The following is a 24,535-nucleotide window of genomic DNA, read 5'->3' on the forward strand; positions in this document are numbered from 1 at the left end:
TAGTTTGCATAAAGCCTTTATTGCCTATTTTAATACATGGCATGGTCGGTACATGGTAGCCGCTGGAGGATAGTGTCAAGTGGACTTAGTGCTGGATTCTGCGGATAGACTGGACCTGGTTGGTGTGAGCCTGYGTGCTGTACTCGTTGTAGTGTCTGTACTCTCCCTGGTGTCTGTCTCTCTCCAGGATGTACTGGTAACCACGGTAACCGGGGAACTGATAGGCCACCCACCTGTAAAGAGAAGGACATGTGTTATTCAGTTTGATAATTGTTCTCTCTACGACCAAAATGCGGCTGCTTTGTAGATAATATGTGCCCCGATGCAGTCCTATGCTTGTTGTAAAATCTACAAAACCAATCGTCTTGGAAAGTAATGGGTGACTGAGGATCTGCATGTTATTATGTGGACAAATGATGTCCTTGTCAATGTGTTTACGAATCAATAGCCTGGGGCCCCACATTTTGGTTTTTGCCCTAGCACTACACAGCTGATTCAAATAATCAAAGCTTGGAAGGAGTTTGGGAAACCCTGCCCTAGAATGTTATGAAGGCATATCGGATGCTGAGATAATGGGATACTGGTCATCCCTGTAAATAGCCATGTTATTTTTCCTCCTTCTTGTTATTCGTTATTCACTGTGTATTTATTCCTCGTGTCACTATTTCTATTTTGAATTAAAATGTTATCTTAAACTCTGCATTGTTGGAAAAGGACCTGTAAAGTAAGCGTTRCACTGTTAGTCTACTCCTGTTGTTTTACGACGCATGTGACAAACACAACTTGATTTGATTTGAGACTCACGCTCCGGAGTTGACTTTAATTGAGGGAACCTCCTTGCTACACCAGCCCATAGCCTGTAGAGAGGGGTAGTCATCACACATCTCGAACTTGCGTCCCTGGAAGTCTTCACACTCGTACAGAGTCACTTTACTGTCACTGTGGTTCTGTTGACAGAGATGAGCCTTGAATCGTTTCATATATGGTTTTGTTAAAAAAACAATTGGGGGGGAATCAAAAACAGACGGATTTGAGAGTTGTGGTATGATGGTGTGATGATACGATATAAATACTAGAATCATGTGTGGATCTATTAACCTTCAATACAACATTAGTATTCCTGTGCTTCATTCCTAAATGTGTTTCAGATGTAGGCTTTTTTCCCACCTTGAAATGACACATTTCTGTGGCGAGGAACTTACAGCGCACTTGATAGGTCTAAAGGAAAGCATGTGCTCGGTTCTGTAACTGCTGTTTCCGCTCCAAGCCTCGTAACGGGGATAGTCTCCCTTCTCAAGGATAAACTGCTGGCCCTGGAACTCAGGATACTCATAACCCAACCAGCTAAAACACAGGCGGGGAGAGAGAAAAAGAGAGAGGGAACGAGAACGAAAGAGAGAAAACAGAGCGTCAGGTTAGTTAACAAAAGTGCAACGCCCCATGGCAGCGAGATCTTTTTTGATTAGAGGACAAAGGGCCAAAGCAAACACCACATGCTGCACATATGGACCATTATCAGACCATCAGTCAGCTGCTGCAACAGAACACTAGGCAGGCAGCTGGGACTCAATGGAGATTACATCTGTAGCCTGACTTTGACTGACTGTCAGAAACAAAACAACAAGCTACATTTCAGGCTAATAACTCGCACCAATCGGTGCTCTCTCCTAGTGTTCAGCTATAACATTTGGTCCATAACAATGTAAAAAGCACGAGGAAACTAAATTGCAAAGAAATTTGCCAAAATCATTGAATCGAAATAACAGTCATTATAAGATTCCATATTTTACAGTCAGACTGTCAAGTGTTAAGGGACATGATAATGTTGCATTGTCATACATTGTAGTATCACAACAAATGAAATGACACAGCTTTGATTTGAGGGCCGGTTCACAACAGTACAGTACAAATGCGATGTATAATATAATATTCAAGTATACATTAGCTTCTGAGAGGAACTAGGTCTAGAAATGAACGTTATATTGAATACATTTCTCATTTCTCACTTCTCACTCAAACACAACTAGAACCAATTACTTGAAAAACCTAAAAAACATTTGTTGACCGAACAAACTCCATGGGTCTAATGTAGTACTACTACTACTCTGTCGTAATAATGTAGTACTACTACTACTCTGTCGTAATAATGTAGTACTACTCTGCTAATAATGTGGTACAGATCCTCGGTTGTAGCCTAGTAGAGTAGAAATCCAAAGAGACACTTACGGTCCGTTCTCGACCTTGATGGAGCGGATCTTGTGGAATCCCCTATCCATGATGTTCTGACACTCCAGCAGGAACTCACAACGCTTGCCCTGGAAGTTCTCRTCCTCCCAGACAGTGATCTTGAACTGGCCCATCTGCTCCATCTGCTGAGTGTTCATGTTTGCTTTTTTCCACCGTGGGGTTGCTCTCTACCAAAAGGGGACAAGGAAGACCAGAGGTGAGGAAACTAGGCTAAAATGGGGTGCTTCTCTCTGGGTGCRCTGGTATCTCTACATGAAAGTGAACATTGATTCTGGAGCAAAGAGCAAGAGCGTACTACCATTTTTCTAGCTCTCAGTTTGAGCTCTCAGTTTGCACTGGGGAAATATCCGATACAAATATGAGATATACATCTCCCATATTGGATGTCATCAATCCTCTTTCTTGGTACACCAATGCACAGCAATCAGATGTTCACGTTCTACCTAGGTAGTGTGAATACTTACAGAGAGTACTGAGSTGGGACAGATCCAGAGTAACAATATCGAGTCCTAGGCCCCRCACTTCTGTTTTTATACTACCAAGCCCCTCATTTAATGCCYCTTTCGCACAAGCCTTGCACACTCAGCATTGGCAAACTGAATGCATGCATTAGTCCACACCATTGTGGAGGCTCCCGAGGCCCATTGTGAGAGGCTTAGATCCACTGACTCATCAAAATGGCACCCAGGGACTGTGCCTGCCTGACGGCCGGCCACAATGGCAACACACTGACACAACAGTTTGATTGGAAATTGGGGACTATGGCAGCATTCTGGGAGATTACCCCAGAGGTAGGTACAAGGGCACCAATGCTTCCCTCAGTCCACAAGTATGGCTGACTCTGCCTCTACCGCTGCCTCTGCGCAGCACCCACCCAACATGGCATCACTGTCGTCTTTCATAGGATTCAACATGGGAAGACAGACAGATTAGCTGATCAATAATTCATCTTCTTTAATGTCGGATCATGTTTGTACTTCAAAAGGTTGAAAAGAAGGCTTTTGAAATGTATGACCTTTTTAATACCTGTTGGTTTTCACACTAAATCTATTCTGATATGAACTGAAAGGGATCATGAGAAACGATTCTGACATGTTTCTAGCAGCACTAGTTTCTCAGCCATTTACAATGTTGTTTTTAATGTTCAATGTTTGCCAGTTACTGAATTGTCAATGGGTCCGAATTGTTCCTGTGCCTTTGTGGGGCGTATGAATGCATAGTGGAATGTGGATGAATGTGTATCATGTTTTAAAAAMGCACTTTGACGTTGCAACTTTACTTTATGTTCTGGATTGTCAGTATAATAACACAAATGGAACCTAGTGATGTAAATCAATTGGAATAATACTTGTCTGTAGTGACATCTTGTGGCATAACAGTTCATTACAGTGACTGGTGATAATACCTGTTTTTGTTTGAATGAAGATAAATTCGACGTGAGGCAACATATCACAGAAACATATGGTCCGGTCAGGTTAGGTTATACCAGATATGCTTTTACATTAGCGGRGTGGTGCATGCTTTAGTCTTTGTTTGTGTCCCAAAAGACACCAACTCCTTATGTTTGACCAGAGCCCATATAGTGCACTACTTTTGACCAGCGCCCTGGACAAAGGTCGTGCACTATGTAGGGAACAGGGTGACATTTGGGATGAACCCTATATTGTATTTGCTGCTGGAAATGTACAAATAATCAGACTTCAGACTTGGATGGTTCCTCTGCAATGTGTTATTATTGTATTTACACCCTTTTCTGCTGTCTCTGTGTGGCCATATGTGTGCCTGTATGCTTCATTGCATGTGTGTACAGCGGCCCCTTTGAGTGGGCTGGTTCCATTGTTRTGTCTTACCTGTGTGGCCTTGTTTGGCTTGGGGCAGGTGGACAATGAGACACGGTGACAGAGCTCTAGTCACCCAGCTGCTGGTCTTTGACCCCCCCCCATTGGATAGATTAGATTTGTCACCTCGTCAGCTGACGCCTCATTTCACTGGGAAATGTGMCTCTCCCTATTTGCATCTGACAACATAGGGCCTATAGTAGCCTACAGCTTCATAACTCAACACTCTACTTTGCATCTTTATCTTCTCTGCAGTGGTAGTACAATAGGCTAGTCTATTCTTCTGAACTGGTCACATGGGTCTCTGAAAGAGGGATATTGCTCACTAAGTATAGAAATATTTATACATGTACAGTATGTTGTGAGATGTGAAATATGAACTGATCAGATGCATTTGACATTTTAGTCATTTAGCAGATGCTCTTATCCAGAGTGAATTACAGTTAGTGGATTCATTTTAAGATAGCTAGGTGGGACAACCACATATCACAGGTGGGGGGGTGGGGGGTGGGGGGGTAAAGTGCAAGTGTTGGTTCAGGAAAGTGTATTTTGTGTTTTTGCTTTTTTACTGTGTAGTGTAGTTTGTGTTCATTTGTACAAATGACCTTTTCTAAGAAATGGCTTATTTGTGTCTGATACAAACAGACACAACACAAAGAAATGTCGGTAACACTTTCTATGATACATACACAGATAATGCCTGCAAGTGCATTAGTAATGCCTTCTAATACACTTACGCACACTTATAGTGACTCACTATAAGATATCATAATATCTCATAAGTAGTTCTAGCATCCTTATAATACATTGCTGTAATGCATTATAAGCCCAGAGAGCACACCTCAACAGGTTGAGTATTTTATTTAGCACCGTTTGCACAATGTTTGCACTTCTGAGTAGCCTAACCTGCAAACAGCTGGCTGAGGTGCAGGCTGGAATAACCAGTCAGCCAGGCAGCAACCAGAGCAAACAACATTGTTTGAACATCAGTTTTTTTTCTCCCTCCCCGCATTTTCTCGTATCCGTTCATTGTATCTTACGCTGTTTGGGAATAAACCATAGAGTGATAAGAGATGAACCAGGATAGAGACAACTTTTTTTTTTTTTTTTTCAATTTTCCCTCGCAATTTCTGTTTACATCAATACCCCTCCATGGGACCACATGCGTATGTGTGATAACTGTGTGGAGTAAGTGAGGCAGACTGTTTCTCAGGATCCAGTTTCTCCATGGTAACAGAGCCAGCCAGCCCCGTCAGAGTGGTTGCATAAGCATTGATGTATCGTCAGGAAGTGATGCTGTTATTGTTGTTTTATCATCACGCTCCGTTTTTATTCAGAAATTCATKGTTTCAAGTAGCCCTTCAAATGCATTTTGTATTTATTTGATTTGTATTTGTACAGGGAGGCAACATTGACACAGATCTCTTCAAGTGAACCACTCAAACAACATACAAAAATGCAATGCATGTAGTATTTAAGAGAAGTCTGCTAGTTACATATTTGAACCAAGTACACATCCATACATATCCTGAGATCACATGGTAAGTCAGGCTTATTTAACTTAGAGATGTCTGCTTTACATACACTACATGATGCTCGTCGAACATCTCATTCCAAAATCATGGGCATTAATATGBAGTTGGTCCCCCCTTTGCTGCTATAACAGCCTTCACTTTTCTGGGAAGGCTTTCCACTAAATGTTGGAACATTGTTGTAGGGACTTGTTTCCATTCAGCCACAAGAGCATTCGTGAGGTCGGGCACTGATGTTGGGCAATTAGGACTGGCTCGCAGTCGGCGTTCCAATTCATCCCAAAGGTGTTCGATGGGGTAGAGGTCAGGGCTCTGTGCTGGCCAGTCATGTTCTTCCACACCGATCTCGACAAACAATTTCTGTATGTACCTCACTTTGTGCACGGGGGCATTGTCATGCTGAAACAGGAAAGGGCCTTCCCCAAACTGTTGCCACAAAGTTGGAAGCACAGAATCGTCAAGAATGTCATTGTATGCTGTACAGCTACGATTTCTCTTCACTGGAACTAAGGGGCCTAGCCCCAACCATGAAAACAGCCCCAGACCAGTATTCCTCCTCCACCAAACTTTATAGTTGGCACTTTGCATTGGGGCAGGTAGCCTATTACCTGGCATCCGCCAAACCCAGATTCGTCCATCGGACTGCCAGATGGTGAAGCGTGATTCATCACTCTAGAGAACGCTTTTCCACTGCTCCAGAATCCAGAATCCAAGAATCCAAGCTTGTCATTGCGCATGGTGATCTTAGGCTTGTGTGCGGCTGCTCGGCCATGGAAACCCATTTCATGAACCTCCCGACGAACAGTTCTTGTGCTGACATTGTTTCCAGAGGCAGTTTGGAACTCGGTAGTGAGTGTTGCAACCGAAGACAGACGGTTTTTACGAGCTCCAGCATTCGGCGGTCCCGTTCTGTGAGCTTGTGTGGCCTACCACTTCGTGCCTGAGCCGTTGTTGCTCCTAGACGTTGCCACTTCACAATAAGCTCTAGCAGGGCAGAAATTTGAAGAACTGACTGGTTGGAAAGGTGCAGGGGCGATTTTAGCATGTAAATCTTGGTGGGACAAAAAAAAAGCAATGTGGGATGTTTTCCAGCAAAGCCCCTACACAACACAACACTAAACAATACATTAACTGGACTATAACAGTGACAAGCGGTGCCCACAAACTGTTWGGGATTACATAAAGCTGTCCCAACACCTTATCACTGCCACACCTGGCTATCAGCGTAGTTTCTACTGACAATTGAGATGTACAAATTATGGCATAAGAGGACGACAAGCGTATAAGAGGCAATCCGTAATTTCGATTAAGACATTAGTAGGACGGACGTAGGCAATATAACTAATTGTTCAGCACAGAATTCAGAACATGGGCCATTCTTACAGTGTCCTCCCTGTACACCAAGTCAGAACCGTAGAATAAATAAAGGGGGCATATAAGCAGACAATGAAAGCTCTTACAATATTCAATGATTACATTTCTGAAAAACAGGTTATAGGCTACATGTGCACCACCAAGTCAGAACAGTAGYCGAACTTAAGAGGTGAAAATAGACCAGATTATTAAGGTGAGGCACATGGGCTACTAACAGCTTACTACACAACATACACTTAGTATTACTTTCTTAGCTAGAGTATACATATCTCCCTGGCATATTAAAGAATTTATGCAGCAGCATACAAGACATTTTTGGATTCTGTGCTCACTTGAACAGGAAGGTGGCGTCCTTCGTGGGCAAATTTTGTCATCAAACTTTGTCATCAAAGTCTGTCATTCTTTGTATTTATGGTGCTTTCAAGACAACTGGGAACTAAAACAAAATATGTTGAATCATGATGACGTCAGTGTTCTTCAGGTCGTACCTCTAGAAAGAGGCCAGAGTTCCCGATTTGCAAGAGTTGGATGAAAGTTCAAAATGTTTTTTCCCAGTTTTAGCTCATTTTTCCCGAGTTCCCAGTTGTCTTGAACTCTCTAAAGTCAGATTTTGCAGTTCAGAGTTAACAGTTGTTTTAAGCGCGGCACAAATCATGCTTCATTGACAGCATTGCCAATGTTGTATGTTTATAGTTTTAAACAAGGAAAAGAGACCCTTAATCTTAGACTTTGGATCACACAGCCACTGCCATTCCACTGAATAGCAGGCTAATGATTGCTTAGCAATGCTTGCAGTTAGCCACTMATTCCTTCCGAACCACTCATTGTTGAATTTGCGATTTCCAACTTGTTGTGTAATGTTTATGTCCAATGGCCGATGAGCACCGATACGTTTAATCTATAATTTCTCTTCATTATTTCTCTTCATATGACAAGGATTAAAAAGGATTTGCCAGTAGATTGTCGTCTTGATTCATGATGATGACTGCTAGCTATGATTTTGAAAGTAAGATGTTGACATGATCAGTCCAATCAAAGCTACTGAAGATATAACGTGATTTGACGTCATTTTATCTGTGGCCAATGACCTTGAGCCTCCTTGGATGGGCACTTCTAATGCCCATCCAAGAGGCTAGAATTTTCGAGGTCTACCCGTAGACTTGGTGGTAGTGTCCCCATGAATGACAGAACACTGAGCCAATCAAGGCACAATGCTCTATATTTTCTGCTGACTTGCCCCACCACCACAGAAAGCACTGAGCTAGGCTGAAACATCTGCATTTTGGAGCTGCCTTACTCAAGAAAACAAAAAGAGACCATGCTTGTATGAGGCTTTATTAACTCAATTATATATATTTTTTTTTACATTGTTTGCAAACTGATATGTGACGTGTATTAATGCCAAAATAACATGCAAAACAGGCAAGCCCAAAATATATATATATATTTTTTTGTTGCAAAAAATGTGAGCCACCTGCCCTGAATGACGGGCATCCTATGACGGTGCCACATTGAAAGTTACTGAGATCTTCAGGAAGGCAATGCTACTGCAAACGTTTGTCTATGGAGATTGCATGGCTGTGTGCTCGATTTTACACACCTGTCAGCAACAGGTGTGGCTGAAATAGCCGAATCAACTCATTTGAAGGGGTGTCCACATACTTTTGTATATACAGTGCGCCTGATCAGACGCTGATTTCACCATGTGCAAATATTCAGTAGTAGCACCTTTCTTCAGAATCTTGCCTTGAGAAGACACAACCCAGTAGTTGATAAGCGACACACACTGTTGTCTAACGTGAATCGGCAATTTCTCTTTTTGCATTTTTTTTGTTAAATTAAACTCAGTTCCAGTAATGGCCATAAGGTTGTAAATGGACAGGTCTTGTTTTCTGTGTCAATGTGAGTTGGTACCATTTGAATAGTCAGTGAGTAAGCAGACACAGACCACCACCAAATGTTCTGCTCCCTGTGTGTTGTTTCCCCTCTCTGCTGCTATAGGAACTAATCCTCCTAAGGACCTGACAGCGCATGCAGGCGACATCTGCTCTGTGAATGGCTCTGCGTCGGAGTGGACCACAACAGGCAGGCAGGTTTTACCCGAGGACAGCGAAAGGGTGCGTCCGTAATGGCAACCTATTCCCTATACAGGGTAACCATAGGGCTCTGGTCAAAAGTAGTACACTATATAGGGAATAGGATGCCATTTCAGATGCATCCAGAGCGGTGTTGCAGTCCTGGGTTCTCTCCCTCCCTCCCTCTCATACCCCACCCCCATCTCTGTGCTCACTGCTCAGGTAAAGCCAGGCAGTTACAGGAGAAACAACTCCCAGGCATTTACATATTCCATTAGCAACCCCTTTAACTGTCAGTTGAAACAGCACACAGCCTACGGGGCAACTCTTGTCTTCCATAGAGGCAGTAGGTAGCAGTTGAGCAGGCATCACAAATGCAATCATGCTTTTCTACAGACACACACAAATGTCCAAGTATTATGATAGCCACAGGTTGAAAGAATAATACTGGGGGGGGGGGGGGATCTTATTTTATCATACACATAATTCTCTCAAAAGTATATAATAGGTTAAGAGAAGGTTGATTTTATAGCTGAAAAGTCGGGATTAATTGAAACTCACTTTTTTTTAGAACAATAGCCTATGTTGCATCTGTGAGAGAACCAGCCCAAACTTTTGTATGTTGCTGAGACAGGGCAACTAATAATTAGTCACGTTTATCCATAAAWCAGCACAGATATTAAATGATAAACTATTGCATTATGAAAGTCTGAAAGATTGAAGACTTGCTTGAGACAAAGAAATACTAAATGTTTGACATATTTAACAGAGCCAATAACTGCTCTGTAGAGTAAATTGAGCAGGTGTTAGTTTGGAGGTTTAGGGTGTAGCTGCAACATGAACTGTCTCTGGCAGGTGACCAGGATACAGGCTGTGAGATCCCCTTAATCCGACTTTAAACAAATATTTACCGGCCCTTAGTCAAATAGAGATACATGAGAGCAGAAATAATGACATGGGAAAGCTTTAACCATGCTGTTCATTGTTTCACGCGACGAAAACTGGATATGCAAATGCATACCTGCAGTTATGCTCAAAATAGAATGGGACTATACAGATACCTGAGGTACTGGTGTCAATAATCTGGGTGGTGGGAGATTGGGTAATACAGTTGGTACTGTCTGAGGAGGAAACTGGAAGTGTRTGATTTCAATGATAGGCCTGTAGTGTATGATGCCTCTGTGCTAAACTGAAATGCAACATGTTTTACAGTGCATGAGCAATGGAGAACACTGCTTAAATGTTTTTACAGCGATGTGGTGTTTTTATGATGAGCTGTAGGTTATTGGCTACATTCTCCATTTACTGGAATAAAGTCCACACCTCCATGAATGTCATAGTTAATATAACAGAGTAGCCTAGCCTGTACAGAGGTGCAGATCCCAGGCAGATGAGGATCCAAACAGCAGATGGTCCATATCAGATGCTCTTTGGCTGGTTAATGATTAACATAACTCGTACTTTATCATCATTAAACCATGTCGATAAAGAAAAACCAAATGGCATTTAATAAAAGGCAGTACTAGGTAGCCTAATAAAAGTATAACAACTAGTCATAAAATCCACAGAGATACGCGCGTACTAAGTCATATTGAGTGAGCAATATGCAAAATTATATAAATACTTTTTCAAAAATAGTAACGAAAACTTTATCTATACATACAGCAATAAAAAGTATCCACTTGCCTAAAAAATTGGGGTCGATAATTTGTATCCGTTGTCTTCAGAGGGAAATGAGCCCAAATGTTCAAACCACATAAGATATTCAATATAGCCTTAAGAATGCAAAACACGAAATGTATGACTATAATTTTAGTGTACAAAAACTCAGTATTTGTCACAGGACAAGAGAGCGCCATCAACGACATCTGTCACAATATGAACTTGCTCTTGCTGCTTTGTAGAAAATCTGTACCTGCTTAACGCGAGCCGAACGAACAAAACTTCATCTTCAGGTATTGTGCGTATGGCTCAACGTGAGGCAAATACAGAAAATCAATCCAAATATGATGATGATGATCCAGTCTTGGAAAAAAGGACTTAGACTACACTACATCAGGTTTGTACTCTCCATATGTTGCTCCATCCCCACACCTGGAAAGAAAGTAGCAAAAGTTTATATTGTCTGTAAAATGGTCATTTACATGTATTCCTACATACAAATTTGTCCAAGATAAAACTTACCATTTGCCTATCTGTTGTCGAAAAAACYTTTGAGTGGATTTTAAATACCTACTATATAGGTAACACCTGCAAATTGTGCTCATCTTGTAGGCAACACTGAATGGAGTGTGGCCCGTTGCAGGTAGCCTATATATACTCGGGACATGGTAGGCCATCCTTCCATTTATCTTCACTCTCTCCCTCTTTTTTTTCCAGATCGGTTTTAAAGAGAGAGGATTCTCCAGCGGACACCTGTCGCATGGTGCGTTGCTCAGTTCCAATATTGACACAATAGTCTGGGGAGTGCAGATTAGTTCAACTCCTCTCTATTTTGCCAACCCTCCCCTCTCTATGCAAACCAACAGTGCGTTGCACTCCCTCAAATTGACGAAATGGAAGGATTCGCTGACCTTTGTGCTCGCGCTGAACCTAGAGAATGGGCCATTGAGCGGTGGCTTCATTCACCTGTGTTGAASGTAGGAGAAAACCCACCTGCCACCTCTGTTCCCATGCCATTTACACATATTTTCATATCATGTYACTTGCAAATGAGTTCCTTCAATACTCAACGTCAGACCTTCCCTTCCAAAAAGATTGGGGTGTGTTATGTAGGCTATGCCCGATGTCACAAATAGTAGAAAGAAAGTAGACCCCATAACTGAAACAAGCCATTCACATTCACTGTTTATTAATGATTAGGGTACAGCGTACACCCGGCACATCACCCGGAACCACTAGAGGTTTATGGACTAACGTGGTTCATCACACATTGGCATCAAATAACTACCATTGTGAACAGGTGATTGTTGTAATGTCGATGAACAAATGCACAACGCCAAGGATTGTTTTGTAACCTGAATCTCTCCACAGTTATCCATCACAGAGATAGTAGCCCATCACAGAGATAGTAGCCCATCACAGAGATAGTAGCCCATCACAGAGATAGTAGCCCATCACAGAGATAGTAGCCCATCACAGAGATAGTAGCCCATCACAGAGATAGTAGCCCATCACAGAGATAGTAGCCCTAGCATCCACTGTGTTCTTCTATAGAAACCACCCTTGCTGCAAAGGAACAGAATCCTAGGCTAGAGATGTTTAAAGTGACTTAAAAAAAAACACTGACCATTACAGAACATGTATCTACTGAATTCATTTCGCAATTCCATATTATTGGTTCACACAAATAATCAAATTTGAATGTTTCAAAATGATCATATACAAATAACACTATGGAGGGAGAAAAAAAATCCTGAAATGTTTCCCTGTTGCAAAAAAATMAGCATTGTCGCKGTTCAGTTYATTTAGCAAGCGAGGGTTATAACAAGCAGCTACAAGAGTAAGAACAGGCTCCAGCAGCTGTTTGGAGGGAATAATCATGGTTTCACATTAGCGATGTGGTGCCTGCTCTAGTCTCTGTCTGTAGCCCAAATGGCACCTATACCCTATAGTGTACTACTTTTGACCAAAGCCCATAGGGTTCTAGTCAAAAGTAGTGCACTATACAGGGAATAGGGTGCCATTTGGGACYRATCCCTGTTGTTTGACTTTTCATTGTCTTGATGCGGTGAGTCTCTTGACGTAGGCGTTCCAGCCGGCCTCTCTGTACTCCGCAGCAGCCTTCACCCTATCAGAGGCCCCCAGGATACCACGGCCAACAATGATGACGTCAGAGTCTTTTTTARAGATCACATCATCGGGACTGGAGTACTGCTGGCCCAGACCGTCTCCTGAATGAGAAAGGAGGGATATGATCAATGAACAGTGTGGTGCTGAAGAAAACGCCACCCTTTAAAAAAAACATCTGGAATCAAGGGGTGCATTCAAAAATCGCACGCTATTACCTACGTAGGGCCCTGGTCAAAAGAAGTGCACTATGTCGGTAATAGGGTGCCAATACAGTCACAAATGAACAAGGCAATTAACCCACTGTTCCTAGGACGTCATTGTAAAAAATAATTTGTTCTTAACGGACTTGCCTAGTTAAATAAAGGTAAAATGAAAAAAATACAACAACCAAGATGACAAGTGATCCAGCCTACATTTCTTGGACAATAGCACCATCTAGTGGCAAGGAAAGAGTACACCAGGGGGAATGTTGGCCTGCGAATGTTGTTGCTAAAACGTGATAAAGAACACTGGACAGGATGAATGATGTGGTTAACAGGTAGAGAATGTAGTACCTTCTGACTGCATCTGCACCCCTGGAGTCATATGTAGGAATTCAGGCTTGCTGCTGATCTTGGAGCCAGAGATGAACCCAAACACAAAGTCAGAGTGCTCCTCAGCCATTTTCACCTATAGGAATACATTTACATTTTAGTTATTTAGCAGACGCTCTTATCCAGAGTGACTTACAGTAGAGTGCATACATTTTATTACATTTTTACATACTGAGACAAGGATATCCCTACCGGCCAAACCCTCCCTACCGGCCAAACCCTCCCTAACCCGGACGACGCTATGCCAATTGTGCGTCGCCCCACGGATCTCCCGGTTGCGGCCGGCTGCGACAGAGCCTGGGCGCGAACCCAGCCCAGCCTGGGCGCGAACCCAGAGACTCTGGTGGCGCAGCTAGCACTGTGATGCAGTGCCCTAGACCACTGCGCCACCCGGGAGACAGACACAATCATATTAAATCCTCAAGGATGACAGATTAAGGATTACATTAAAGTAATCAACTAGTACTTCAGTTAAGCTGCCTGATGGTGGAAAAAGTCATCTATTTTGGAATGGTAAAATMAAGATACGCATGCAAACATCATTAAAACATACTGAAATGTATCAGGCCTTCACTGTCGCCCTGCGAGGTGACAGTATCTCCTGAATTGTACATATTGCAGAGGGTGGTGGGAGGTAAGKGAGAGGGACAGAACATTCTGTTCTCATGTCATTCTCACTGAAGAACAGCTGGCTGGATCACTTTGCTTACCACAGCCTGCGTGTAGTCCCCTGTTGCTAGGGAACCCTGGGAGCTCATCTGAGCTATGAGGAGACAGCCGCGGTCCAGTGGGAGGCCCACCACGCTGAGCCCCTCTACCACCCCAGGGCCTGGCACCGCATGGGCATTCACCATATGAGACCACGAGGKGATCTGGTAGAGCCCACCTGAYAAATACAGAGGAAAACACACAACAGTCAGGAGACTTAGAAATCATAGCAACCAGGCATTCATTAGGATGGATTAGGATTCAAAAGCATGTTTCAAAGGTTTAGTGGACAAATATTGCCCTTATTTGCTGGAGTTGGACAATGCATCCATTTTAACAATAGGTGCATTCGTTTTGCATCGCTCGGGCCCCGGGTGGGCGGAGTTTGCACGTTTTAGACCATTCTATTGGACCTAAAGTGAAATCTCCACCCACCTGGGGCACACGGCGATGCAAAGTCAGTGCGCCCACTAATCACCTTCATACTGGTGCTTGACCGTGTTCCCGATGTCAGCAAACTTGCGGTCCTCAAAGATGAGGAAGTTGTGTTTGTGGGCCAGGTCCTTGAGGGACTGGATGAAGGCTGGGCTGAAGTCCTGCAGGATGTCCACATGAGTCTTCAGCACGCACATCTGAGGCCCCAGAGAGTCAGCCAGCTGCAGCAGATCCTCGCAGCCTGTCACGTCCGCCGACACACACAGYTTGGTCTTCTTCTCCTCCATCAACCTGAAGAGCTGGGCAGCCAGAGGGTGTGTGGTTTGGAGCTGGGCCCTGTCGCCATAGGTCAACTCCGCCAGCTTGCTGGGCTTCTTAGCCACAGGAGAGCCGTTCTTCTCCTCCTCCCCCGAGGGCTTGTAGGTGTTGTTCTCCTGGATGAACCTGCGCACGCTCTGGGCCGTGGAATCAWCGATGCGCTTCGCCTGGAGCAGGACGTTGAGGAGATTGGAGATGGAGATGACAGAGTGGAGCGCGATGCCCTTCTTGGCCAGCATGGCCCTACCTCCCTGCTCCCTGTCCATCAGCACGATGGCATCGGTGACCTTTAAACCCTCTGCCTGAAGKACCAGGGCCGTCTCCATGACGCTGCTSCCGCTGGTCACTACATCCTCGATGATCAGACACGTGTCTCCAGGGTGAATGGTCCCCTCTATAATCTTCTTAGTTCCTAGAATCAAGAGATGGTGGATGTCTGATATGAGTTATCTGAAATCTAATGTAGCTAGCTAACACGTGTTAGACTAGATCATTTTAACTGTTGACTGAACTGATGGGATGCAGCAAAAACATTGTCATAATGAGAATAATCAAATTTGATAGGTCATGAAATCGCACCATAGTCTTTGGCTTCTTTTCTTCGGATCAGCATAGGCAGCTCGTGTTTGGAGCAGATGATTGRAGCCAGGGGCAGAGCAGTGTATGGTACACCACACAGTGAGTTGTATTTCAAGTCCTCATCTTTGGCGCGTTGGTAAAGATAWGTTGACACCTAAAAGGCAAAACAAACGCCAACAAATTCCAACATAAATTCARAACATACATATTTTACAACTAGTTGGTCTTGGTTCGATTGCCTCCGAACAGACTAAATACTGTAGATGTTGTTTCCAATACAGTGCCAMTCATGGGAAACACGTGTTTACCAACCTGGTTCATAAGAGATGGGTAGGAAACAATAACTCTGAGATCAAAATAAATCGGCGATGTTATTCCACTCTTCAGCGTGAACGTTCCGAATTTCACGGCCTGAACATCATGTAACTTTAAGATTAAACTTTCAAGGCAATCGTTTTCCATTTTCAAGTTTTTACTAATATCAATAGACAGCAGTCTCGTCCAAAGCTCTCGTCTCGTCGCAAACATAWATATGTTCCGGTTACGAAATACCGCGCGGAACTATGGGACATGTCGTTTTTACATTATTGCGTTGCTCCAGCCATATTATAAATTGTTGATCATCACAAGCAAACCACACCGGCCACGTTGCGTATGCGAACGTTGCAAGAMAAATATACACATTTGGTATTTGATTAGGATCCCTGTTAGCTGTTGCGAAAGCAATAAACAATACAGAACATGAAGAAKCAAGAACAGCTCAAGGGCAGAACTACATACATTTAAAAKCGGCACACATTGCCTAKATATCAATTTCACCCACACCGCTGGCGTCCTAAAAATAGAACTTCGTTCTATTTGAGATGCTCTACATGCTAAAAGTCCCTTCCTTATTGGATATCAGGAAGATACAAACCCACGTGGATGCTTGAAAGACAAACAAGGAGAGATTAATTAAAGATGACTAACTAAAAACAAACTAGGTTTCCCATTTTATCTGTGGATTAATTGTTAGAGAAGAGAAACACGATTTTGTATGACTCGGGTAAAKATTCTACAAAGAACCAGCTAAAAAGAGGACCATATGCATATCAGGTAAAATAACAACCCAATGTTAATCTCCCAGAACAAACTAGCTATCTAAATGTCCATGAATGTTTAATGTCTGTTTCGACCTGCCCTAAAATGTATATAATTGATTCACAGTTGATTTGGTATTTTAACTTGTGTGTTATGATCACGTCTGGTGGGGATGGACAAAATCACCACGATGTCGTATGTGGACACACGCAGATGTCAGGGGTCCACAGCGAAGCTGTGAAACATTATTATTCTTATATTATTGGGGGGTTGTATAATTTTTTTGACACGGTCAAAAATCTTAAGCATAGATTGGTTACTTTTTTTCTAATTTGCCACGCCGAAGCTAGAGCCCATGAATAACTTGGTCAAAAAGAATGGCACCGATGGGCCTYTCAGTGGCACTGTTATAAGAAGTCTCACTTAAACCATAATATCCACCACCCTATTTGACCTAGAGACTTTGAAACTTTGTGTCTCTCCTCATGCTGAAAAAAAAATATTTTCCTCCATCTTGGACATTTTGGAAAACCTTTAAAAAAACGTATTCTCATGAACCATATGTTCAAATGACACCACCCTATTCATTATTTATGCCCGTGGTACATCTCAACATAGTTTCAGAAGATCTAAGGGATTGGTTAAGAGATGGCTGAGCTATTGATAAATCAGGAAATTAGTCTTTACGTGTCTATTTAAATCCTTTGTAAATCCCCTTCACAATGGCCTATTAACTTGAAACTTTGTAGGGTCATCAAAGACATTACCATGATGAACCATGTTATATTTGGCATTGATATCTTTAAAAAATCTMCTAATGGACTATAAGTGAGTCACTCCACATTTGGTCTTTGGGCTCATCACAATAGTCCCTAAAGAGTTTCAGAAATTATGCTGATGCATTCAAAGATGGCCATGCAAAAAATACTTAAAAAATCTTAACAACCATAGGATTAAATGACACCAAATTTGGAATGTAGGCCCATGGTACATGTCTTAAGTTAGTTTGAGAAAATCTGAATTTACATGCTCATTTAAACCACTGTAAATCCACTCCACAGTYGCTTACCAACTTTGAAACTTGTCATCTCTATCATGGATGTCTGTAAGATGAACCACACTGAATTTGGTATAGATATCACAAAAACAAGGAAACTATTAACAACTAATTATTTGCACGTTACACTAACATGCTGACCAAACCGGCTCATAATAACCAATGAGTAGACTTCAGGATCGTGGACTTCAGGAAACAGCAGAGGGAGCACACCCATATCCACATCGACAGGACAGCAGTGGAGAAGGTGGAAAGTTTAAAGTTCCTCGGCATACACATCACTGACAAGCTGAAATGGTCCACCCACACAGACAGTGTGGTGAAGAAGTCACAACAGCGCCTCTTCAACCTTAGGAGGCTGAAGAAATTTGGCTTGTCACCTAATACCCTCACAAACTTTTACAGATGCACAATTGAGAGCATCCTGTCAGCCTGTATCACAGCCTGGTATGGCAACTGCACCGCCCTCAACCGCAGGGCTCTCCAGAGGGTGGTGCGGTCTGCACAACGCATCACCGGGGGCAAACTACCTGCCCTCCAGGACAGCACCCGATGTCACAGGAAGGCCAAAAAGATAATCAAGGACAACAACCACCCAAGCCACTGACTGTTCAACCCAGAAGGTGAGGTCAGTACAGGTGCATTTGCTGGGCCCGAGAGACTGAAAAACAGCTTCTATCTCAAGGCCATCAGACTGTTAAATAGCCATCACTAGCATAGAGAGGCTGATGCCTACATACACAGACTGAAATCATTGGCCACTTTAATAAATGGAACACTAGTCACTTTAATAATGTCACTATAATAATGTTTACATATCTTGCATTACTCATCTCATATGTATATACTGTATTCTATACTATCTACTGTATCTTAGTCTATACCGCTCTGACATTGCTTGTCCATATATTTATATATTCTTCATTCCATTCKTTTACTTAGATTTGTGTGTATTAGGTATTTGTTGTGAAATATTACTTGTTAGATATAGCTGCACTGTCGGAACTAGAAGCACAAGCATTTCGCTACACCCGCAATAACACCCGCTAAACACGTGTAGGCGACCAATTAAATTTGATTTGATTTGAGCAGAAGGGAGAGCGCGTCAACCATCTAAAACAGAACCAAGTTCTGTGGACTTTATATTGCAGTTGGCGACCAACTTTAAGGTACATTACTGCCACCAACTGGACTGGAGTGTGGACCTCATTCGTCGRTCKAGTTATATTTTAGCGCCTAGCTACGCGGAAGCCCTTAGACAGCCGCCAGCAGTTTGGATGAAGTGACTGAATAACATGTATGTGTACATTTACTTTTGGTCAGCAATGTAATGCTCAAAATCATCTTSTCCTCATGAACCATACGTCAGATTCACTCCAGATGTWWAAAAAAAAYATTWGACTCATGATTGTACATAAAGGAAGATAGTTCCTACATGATAGAGTGCTTGGTATTGGTATTTTAATTAGGATATGTTGCAAAAGCAGCAGCTACTCTTCCTGGGATCCCCACAAAACATGAAACATGACATAATACAGAACACTAATAGACAAGAACAGCTCAAGGACAGAACTACAGRAATTTAAAAATGGCACACGTAGGATGCATATCAATACATAAACACAAACTATCTAGGTCAAGTAGGCGAGAGGCCATGTACCGTGAGGTGTTGCTTTATCTGCCACTTGCTTTGTTATGCATCTGATATTGTGTCRTTTCTGTCATCCTGTGAACCCCATTCATTGCTGCTCACAGTAATATTGTTATTTATTTTCTTTGGGGTTTTTAAATATTGCTGTTTGTAGAATGTTTATTTGTCAAATTATTGACAAAACAGTCCTGCTGCGMTATGAACCCAATTACACTGAATGGAATGCACATTCCACAGATTAGACTATTTGAAATGAAGGTATTTTAAGGCACTAAATTAGAGTTTTACATGTTTAAATGCTATTTGAATAAATACAGTAAACTATGTTTGGCCAATGTTTATTCAGTTATTGCTGTACTATACATTAAAAAACTTTCACAAAATAATTTAGACATTTTGACCTAATGTCACACATTGGCATTTTGACACAATAATATATAATTTTTTTTAATGGAATGAAGCCTTGCACAAAGGTATAATGTTAGATAGTTTACATAAGAGCAAATGACCACAATAATGTCACTGGTAGTTGTTGAATGAATGTCTATAAAGCAAGCATTATAATATACTGTCTTTTTTAATATGTCCAAGGGATTTCTGAATGGATTATAATGCCTATAATAATAACACGTAAAGGGTAAACATGCTATTTCAAGAGCCTGAAATGACAGTTCTTTTAAAAATATATTTTTTTCCCTCTTTCTCTCCCCAATTTCGATCTTGTCTCATCACGTCAACGGGCTCGGGAGACGAAGGTCGAGTCATGCATCCTCCGAAACATGACCCGCCTAACCGCGCTTCTTAACACCCGCCCACTTAACCCGGAAGCCAGCCGCACCAATGTATTGAAGGAAYCACAATTCAACTGACGACRGAGGCCAGCCTGCAGGCGCCCGGCTCAGCACAAGGAGAGAAGCACACCCGGCCAAACCCTRCCATAACCCGGACAACGCTGGGTCAATTGTGCGCCGCCCTATGGGACTCCCGATCACGGKCGGTTGTGATTCTGCCCGGGATCGAGCCTGGGTCTGTTGTGATGCCTRTAGCACAGTGCCTTAGACCACTGCACCACTGCAGTGATAACACATTTCAATGACAACAAAACCAAAAATCAGACATTGTTTTTCTAATGGAATTTGGTTGTGCTTTTAGATGGTTGAAAGCATACTGATAACACCCTGGGTATTKAACAAACTTCTGTCTGTCTTTTTGAGTGGGTGAATAAAAGGTTGAAATCTCATTGATCAACGTCTCAACCAACTATTACCCACWTTTCCATGTTGAAATAACGTGGTGTGTCCAGTGAGTTATCACAGTAAAATATTGTGATTATACTCTATCATTAATTATTATCAACTCAATGCCATAATACAACAAATAGTTGGAAGTACTGTCTCATTCCTATAAACCTTTGGTCAAAGGGTGTTGATCCTTTTTTTGAAAATTTAAGGACAATCCATAGACCAGTCACTCTTCAGACAGACATCTGACATACATCTGCTCTCTGGGACTGGTTGGAACCTCTTGAATTATAAAACACATTTCCAAAATGAAATGTCAGTTATCAAACATTTTATCAACGAAAGTAAAGTGATCAGATGCGRGATGGGAAACACAACAAAGAAGAATTAAATATATCTTTAATCATCATCAGCTACYTTATATTATCATCATCGTCGTCACACATTGACTAACTGCACTCCACCTTGGATTAAAGGGCATTGGATCCACTTTTGAAATGTGCAGGATGATCCATAGACATAGACCAGAAACGTTTCATAGACAGACAGCTGGTTACTGGAGACTCTGCTCTCTAGGTCTGGTTGGAGCCTATGGAATTATCAAGTAGATTTTTCGAATGCGTTATTCAAAATCCCATTGTATTTCATACAGAAATGAAAATGGTCAATGGACAATATTTGTGGAAATCCCCATTCACAGGTATCATGTAGAGCAGTATCCTTACTTTGTGTCCAAGGGCATTGGTCCGTTGCTAAAATTCGGAGGATTGTCGATGGACCAGTCACTCTTTCATAGGCCGACAGCTGGGCATTGGAGACTCCAATCTCTGGATCTGGGGGTTGGCAGTACCCCCCTCCTCTTTCTCCCCATTGACACACATTTTTGCAGTATGTTCCAACTTCCAGAATTGAAGTGCTAAACTCAGCAAAAAGGACCCTGTCGTTCAAAGATAATTCGTAAAAKTCCAAATAACTTCGCAGATCTTCATTGTAGAGGGTTTAAACAACTGTTTCCCATGCTTGTTCAATGAACCATAAACAATTAATGAACATGCACCTGTGGAATGGTCGTTAAGACACTAACAGTTATGAAAACTTAGGACACTAAAGAGGCCTTTCTACTGACTCTGAAAAACACCAAAAGAAATATGCCCGCTCATCTGCGTGAACGTGCCTTAGGCATGCTGCAAGGAGGCATGACTGCAGATGTGGCCAGGGCAAAACATTGCAATGTCCGTACTGTGAGACGCCTAAGACAGCGCAACAGGGAGACAGGACGGACAGCTGATCGTCCTCGCAGTGGCAGAACACGGGTAACAACACCTGCACAGGATTGATACATCCGAACATCACACCTGCGGGACAGGTACAGGATGGTAACAACAACTGCCTGAGTTACACCAGGAACGCACAATCCCTCCATCAGTGCTCAGACTGTCCACAATAGGCTGAGAAAGGCTGGACTGAGGACCTGTAAGCCTGTTGTAAGGCAGGTCCTCACCAGACATCACTGGCAACAACGTTGCCTATGGGCACAAACGTGACCAGACAGGACTGGCAAAAAGTGCTCTTCACTGATGGAGTCACAGTTTTGTCTCAACCAGGGGTGATGGTCGGATTCACGTTCATCGTCGAGGGAATGAGCGTTACACCAAGGCCTGTACTCTGGAGCCGGATCGATTTGGAGGTGGAGCGTCCGTCATGGTCTGGGGCGGTGTGTCACAGCATCATCGGACTGAGCTTGTTGTCATTGCAGGCAATCTCAATGCTGTGCGTTACAGGGAAGACATCCTCCTCCCTCATGTGATACCCTTCCTGCAGGCTCATCCTGACACGACCCTCCAGCATGACAATGCCACCAGCCATACTGCTCGTTCTGTGCATGAGTTCCTGAAAGACAGGAATGACAGTGTTCTGCCATGGCCTGCGAAGAGCCCGGATCTCAATCCCATTGAGCATGTCTGGGACCTGTTGGATCGGAGGGTGAGGGCTAGGGCCATTCCCCCCAGAAATGTCCGGGAACTTGCAGGTGCCTTGGTGGAAGAGTGGGGTAACATCTCACAGCAACAACTGGCAAATCTGGTGCAGTCCATGAGGAGGAGATGCACTGCAGTACTTAATGCAGTGGTGGGTAGTATATGGCGCTTTGGTGACAAAACGGATGGCACTGTGATAGACTGCATCCAGTTTGTTGAGTAGAGTGTTGGAGGCTATTTTATAGATGACATCACCGAAGTCGAGGATCGGTAGGATGGTCAGTTTTACGAGGGAATTTCTGGCAGCATGAGTGAAGGATGCTTTCTTGTGATATAGGAAGCCAATTCTGGATTTAATTTTGGATTGGAGATGCTTAATGTGGGTCTAGAAGGAGAGTTTACAGTCTAACCAGACACCTAGGTATTTGTAGTTATCCACATATTCTAAGTCGGAACTGTCTAGAGTAGTAATGCTGGTCGGGCGGGCGGGTGCGGGCAACGATCGGTTGAAAAGCATGCATTTAGTTTTACTAGCATTTAAGAGCAGTTGGAGGCCACGGAAGGAGTGTTGTATGGCATTGAAGCTCGTCTGGAGGTAGTTAACAGTGTCCAAAGAAGGGCCAGAAGTATACAGAATGGTGTCGTCTGCGTAGAGGTGGATCAGAGAATCACCAGCAGCAAGAGCGACATCATTGATATATACAGAGAAAAGAGTCGGCCCGAGAATTGAATCCTGCGGCATAGAGAATGCCAGAGGTCCGGACAACACACTGAACTCTATCTGAGAAGTAGTTGGTGAACCAGGCGAGGCAATCATTTGAGAAACAAAGACTGTTGAGTTTGCCGATAAGAATGCGGTGGTTGACAGAGTCGAAAGCCTTGGCCAGGTCGATGAAGACGGCTGCACAGTACTGTCTTTTATCAATGGCAGTTATGATATCTTTTAGGACCTTGAGCGTGGCTGAGGTGCACCCATGATAAGCTCGGAAACCAGATTGTATAGCGGAGAAGGTACGGTGGGATTCGAAAATGGTCAGTGATCTGTTTGTTAACTTGGCTTTCGAAGACTTTAGAAAGACAGGGCAGGATGGATATAGGTCTATAACAGTTTGGGTCTAGAGTGTCTCCCCTTTGAAGAGGGGGATGACCGCGGCAGCTTTCCAGTCTTTAGGGATCTCGGACAATACGAAAGAGAGGTTGAACAGGCTAGTAATAGGGGTTGCAACAATTGCAGCAGAATTTTAGAAAGAGAGGGTCCAGATTGTCTAGCCCAGCTGATTTGTAGGGGGTCCAGATTTTTCAGCTCTTTCAGAACATCAGCTATCTGAAGGAGAAGCGTGGGGGGGGGGCTTGGGCAAGTTGTTGTGGGGGGTGCAGAGCTGTTGGCCGGGGTATGGGTAGCCAGGTGGAAAGCATGGCCAGCCGTAGAAAAACGCTTATTGAAATTCTCGATTATCGTGGATTTATCGGCGGTGACAYTATTTCCTAGCCTCAGTGCAGTGGGTTGCTGGGAGGATGTGCTCTTATTCTCCATGGACTTTACAGTGTACCAAAACTTTTTGAATTTGTGCTACAGGATGCAAATTTCTGTTTGAAAAAGCTAGCCTTTTCTTTCCTAACTGACTGTGTATATTGGTTCCTAACTTCCCTGAAAAGTTATGTATCGCGGGGGTTATTCGATGCTAATGCAGTACACCACATTATCTTTTTTGTGCTGGTCAAAGGCAGTCAAGTCTGGAGTGAACCAAGGGCTATATCTGTTCTTCMTTCTACATTTTWTGAACGGGGCTTGCTTATTTAAGATGGTGAGGAAAGCACTTTTAAAGAATAACCAGGCATCCTCTACTGACGGGATGAGGTCAATATCCTTCCAGGATACCCGGGCCAGGTCAATTAGAAAGGCCTGCTCGCTGAAGTGTTTTAGGGAGCGTTTGACAGTGATGAGGGGTGGTCGTTTGACCGCGGACCCATAGCGGATGCAGGCAATGAGGCAGTGATCGCTGAGATCCTGTTTGAAGACAGCAGAGGTGTATTTAGAG

General features: G+C 43.1%; 2 protein-coding genes across 2 annotated transcripts; both read right to left on the minus strand.

Annotated features, from left to right (window-relative positions):
- Positions 1 to 2,794, minus strand: LOC111974110 (beta-crystallin A2-like). The gene is made up of 5 exons (XM_024001695.2): positions 2,712 to 2,794; positions 2,227 to 2,414; positions 1,203 to 1,344; positions 805 to 947; positions 1 to 233 (listed from the first exon to the last, which is right to left on the minus strand). The coding sequence occupies exons 2-5, from the start codon at positions 2,382 to 2,384 to the stop codon at positions 86 to 88; spliced, it is 591 nt and encodes a 196-aa protein (XP_023857463.1). The 5' UTR covers positions 2,385 to 2,414; positions 2,712 to 2,794; the 3' UTR covers positions 1 to 85.
- A 9,415-nt stretch (positions 2,795 to 12,209) lies between these two features.
- LOC111974101 (uridine 5'-monophosphate synthase) lies at positions 12,210 to 16,060 on the minus strand. Its single transcript, XM_024001682.2, has 6 exons — positions 15,804 to 16,060; positions 15,492 to 15,645; positions 14,638 to 15,324; positions 14,162 to 14,337; positions 13,413 to 13,527; positions 12,210 to 12,959 (listed from the first exon to the last, which is right to left on the minus strand). The coding sequence occupies exons 1-6, from the start codon at positions 16,017 to 16,019 to the stop codon at positions 12,781 to 12,783; spliced, it is 1,527 nt and encodes a 508-aa protein (XP_023857450.1). The 5' UTR covers positions 16,020 to 16,060; the 3' UTR covers positions 12,210 to 12,780.
- Between the last annotated feature and the right edge of the window lie 8,475 nt (positions 16,061 to 24,535).

This window comes from Salvelinus sp. IW2-2015, linkage group LG2 (assembly GCF_002910315.2).
Source record: "Salvelinus sp. IW2-2015 linkage group LG2, ASM291031v2, whole genome shotgun sequence".
Lineage (NCBI taxonomy): Eukaryota > Metazoa > Chordata > Actinopteri > Salmoniformes > Salmonidae > Salvelinus > Salvelinus sp. IW2-2015.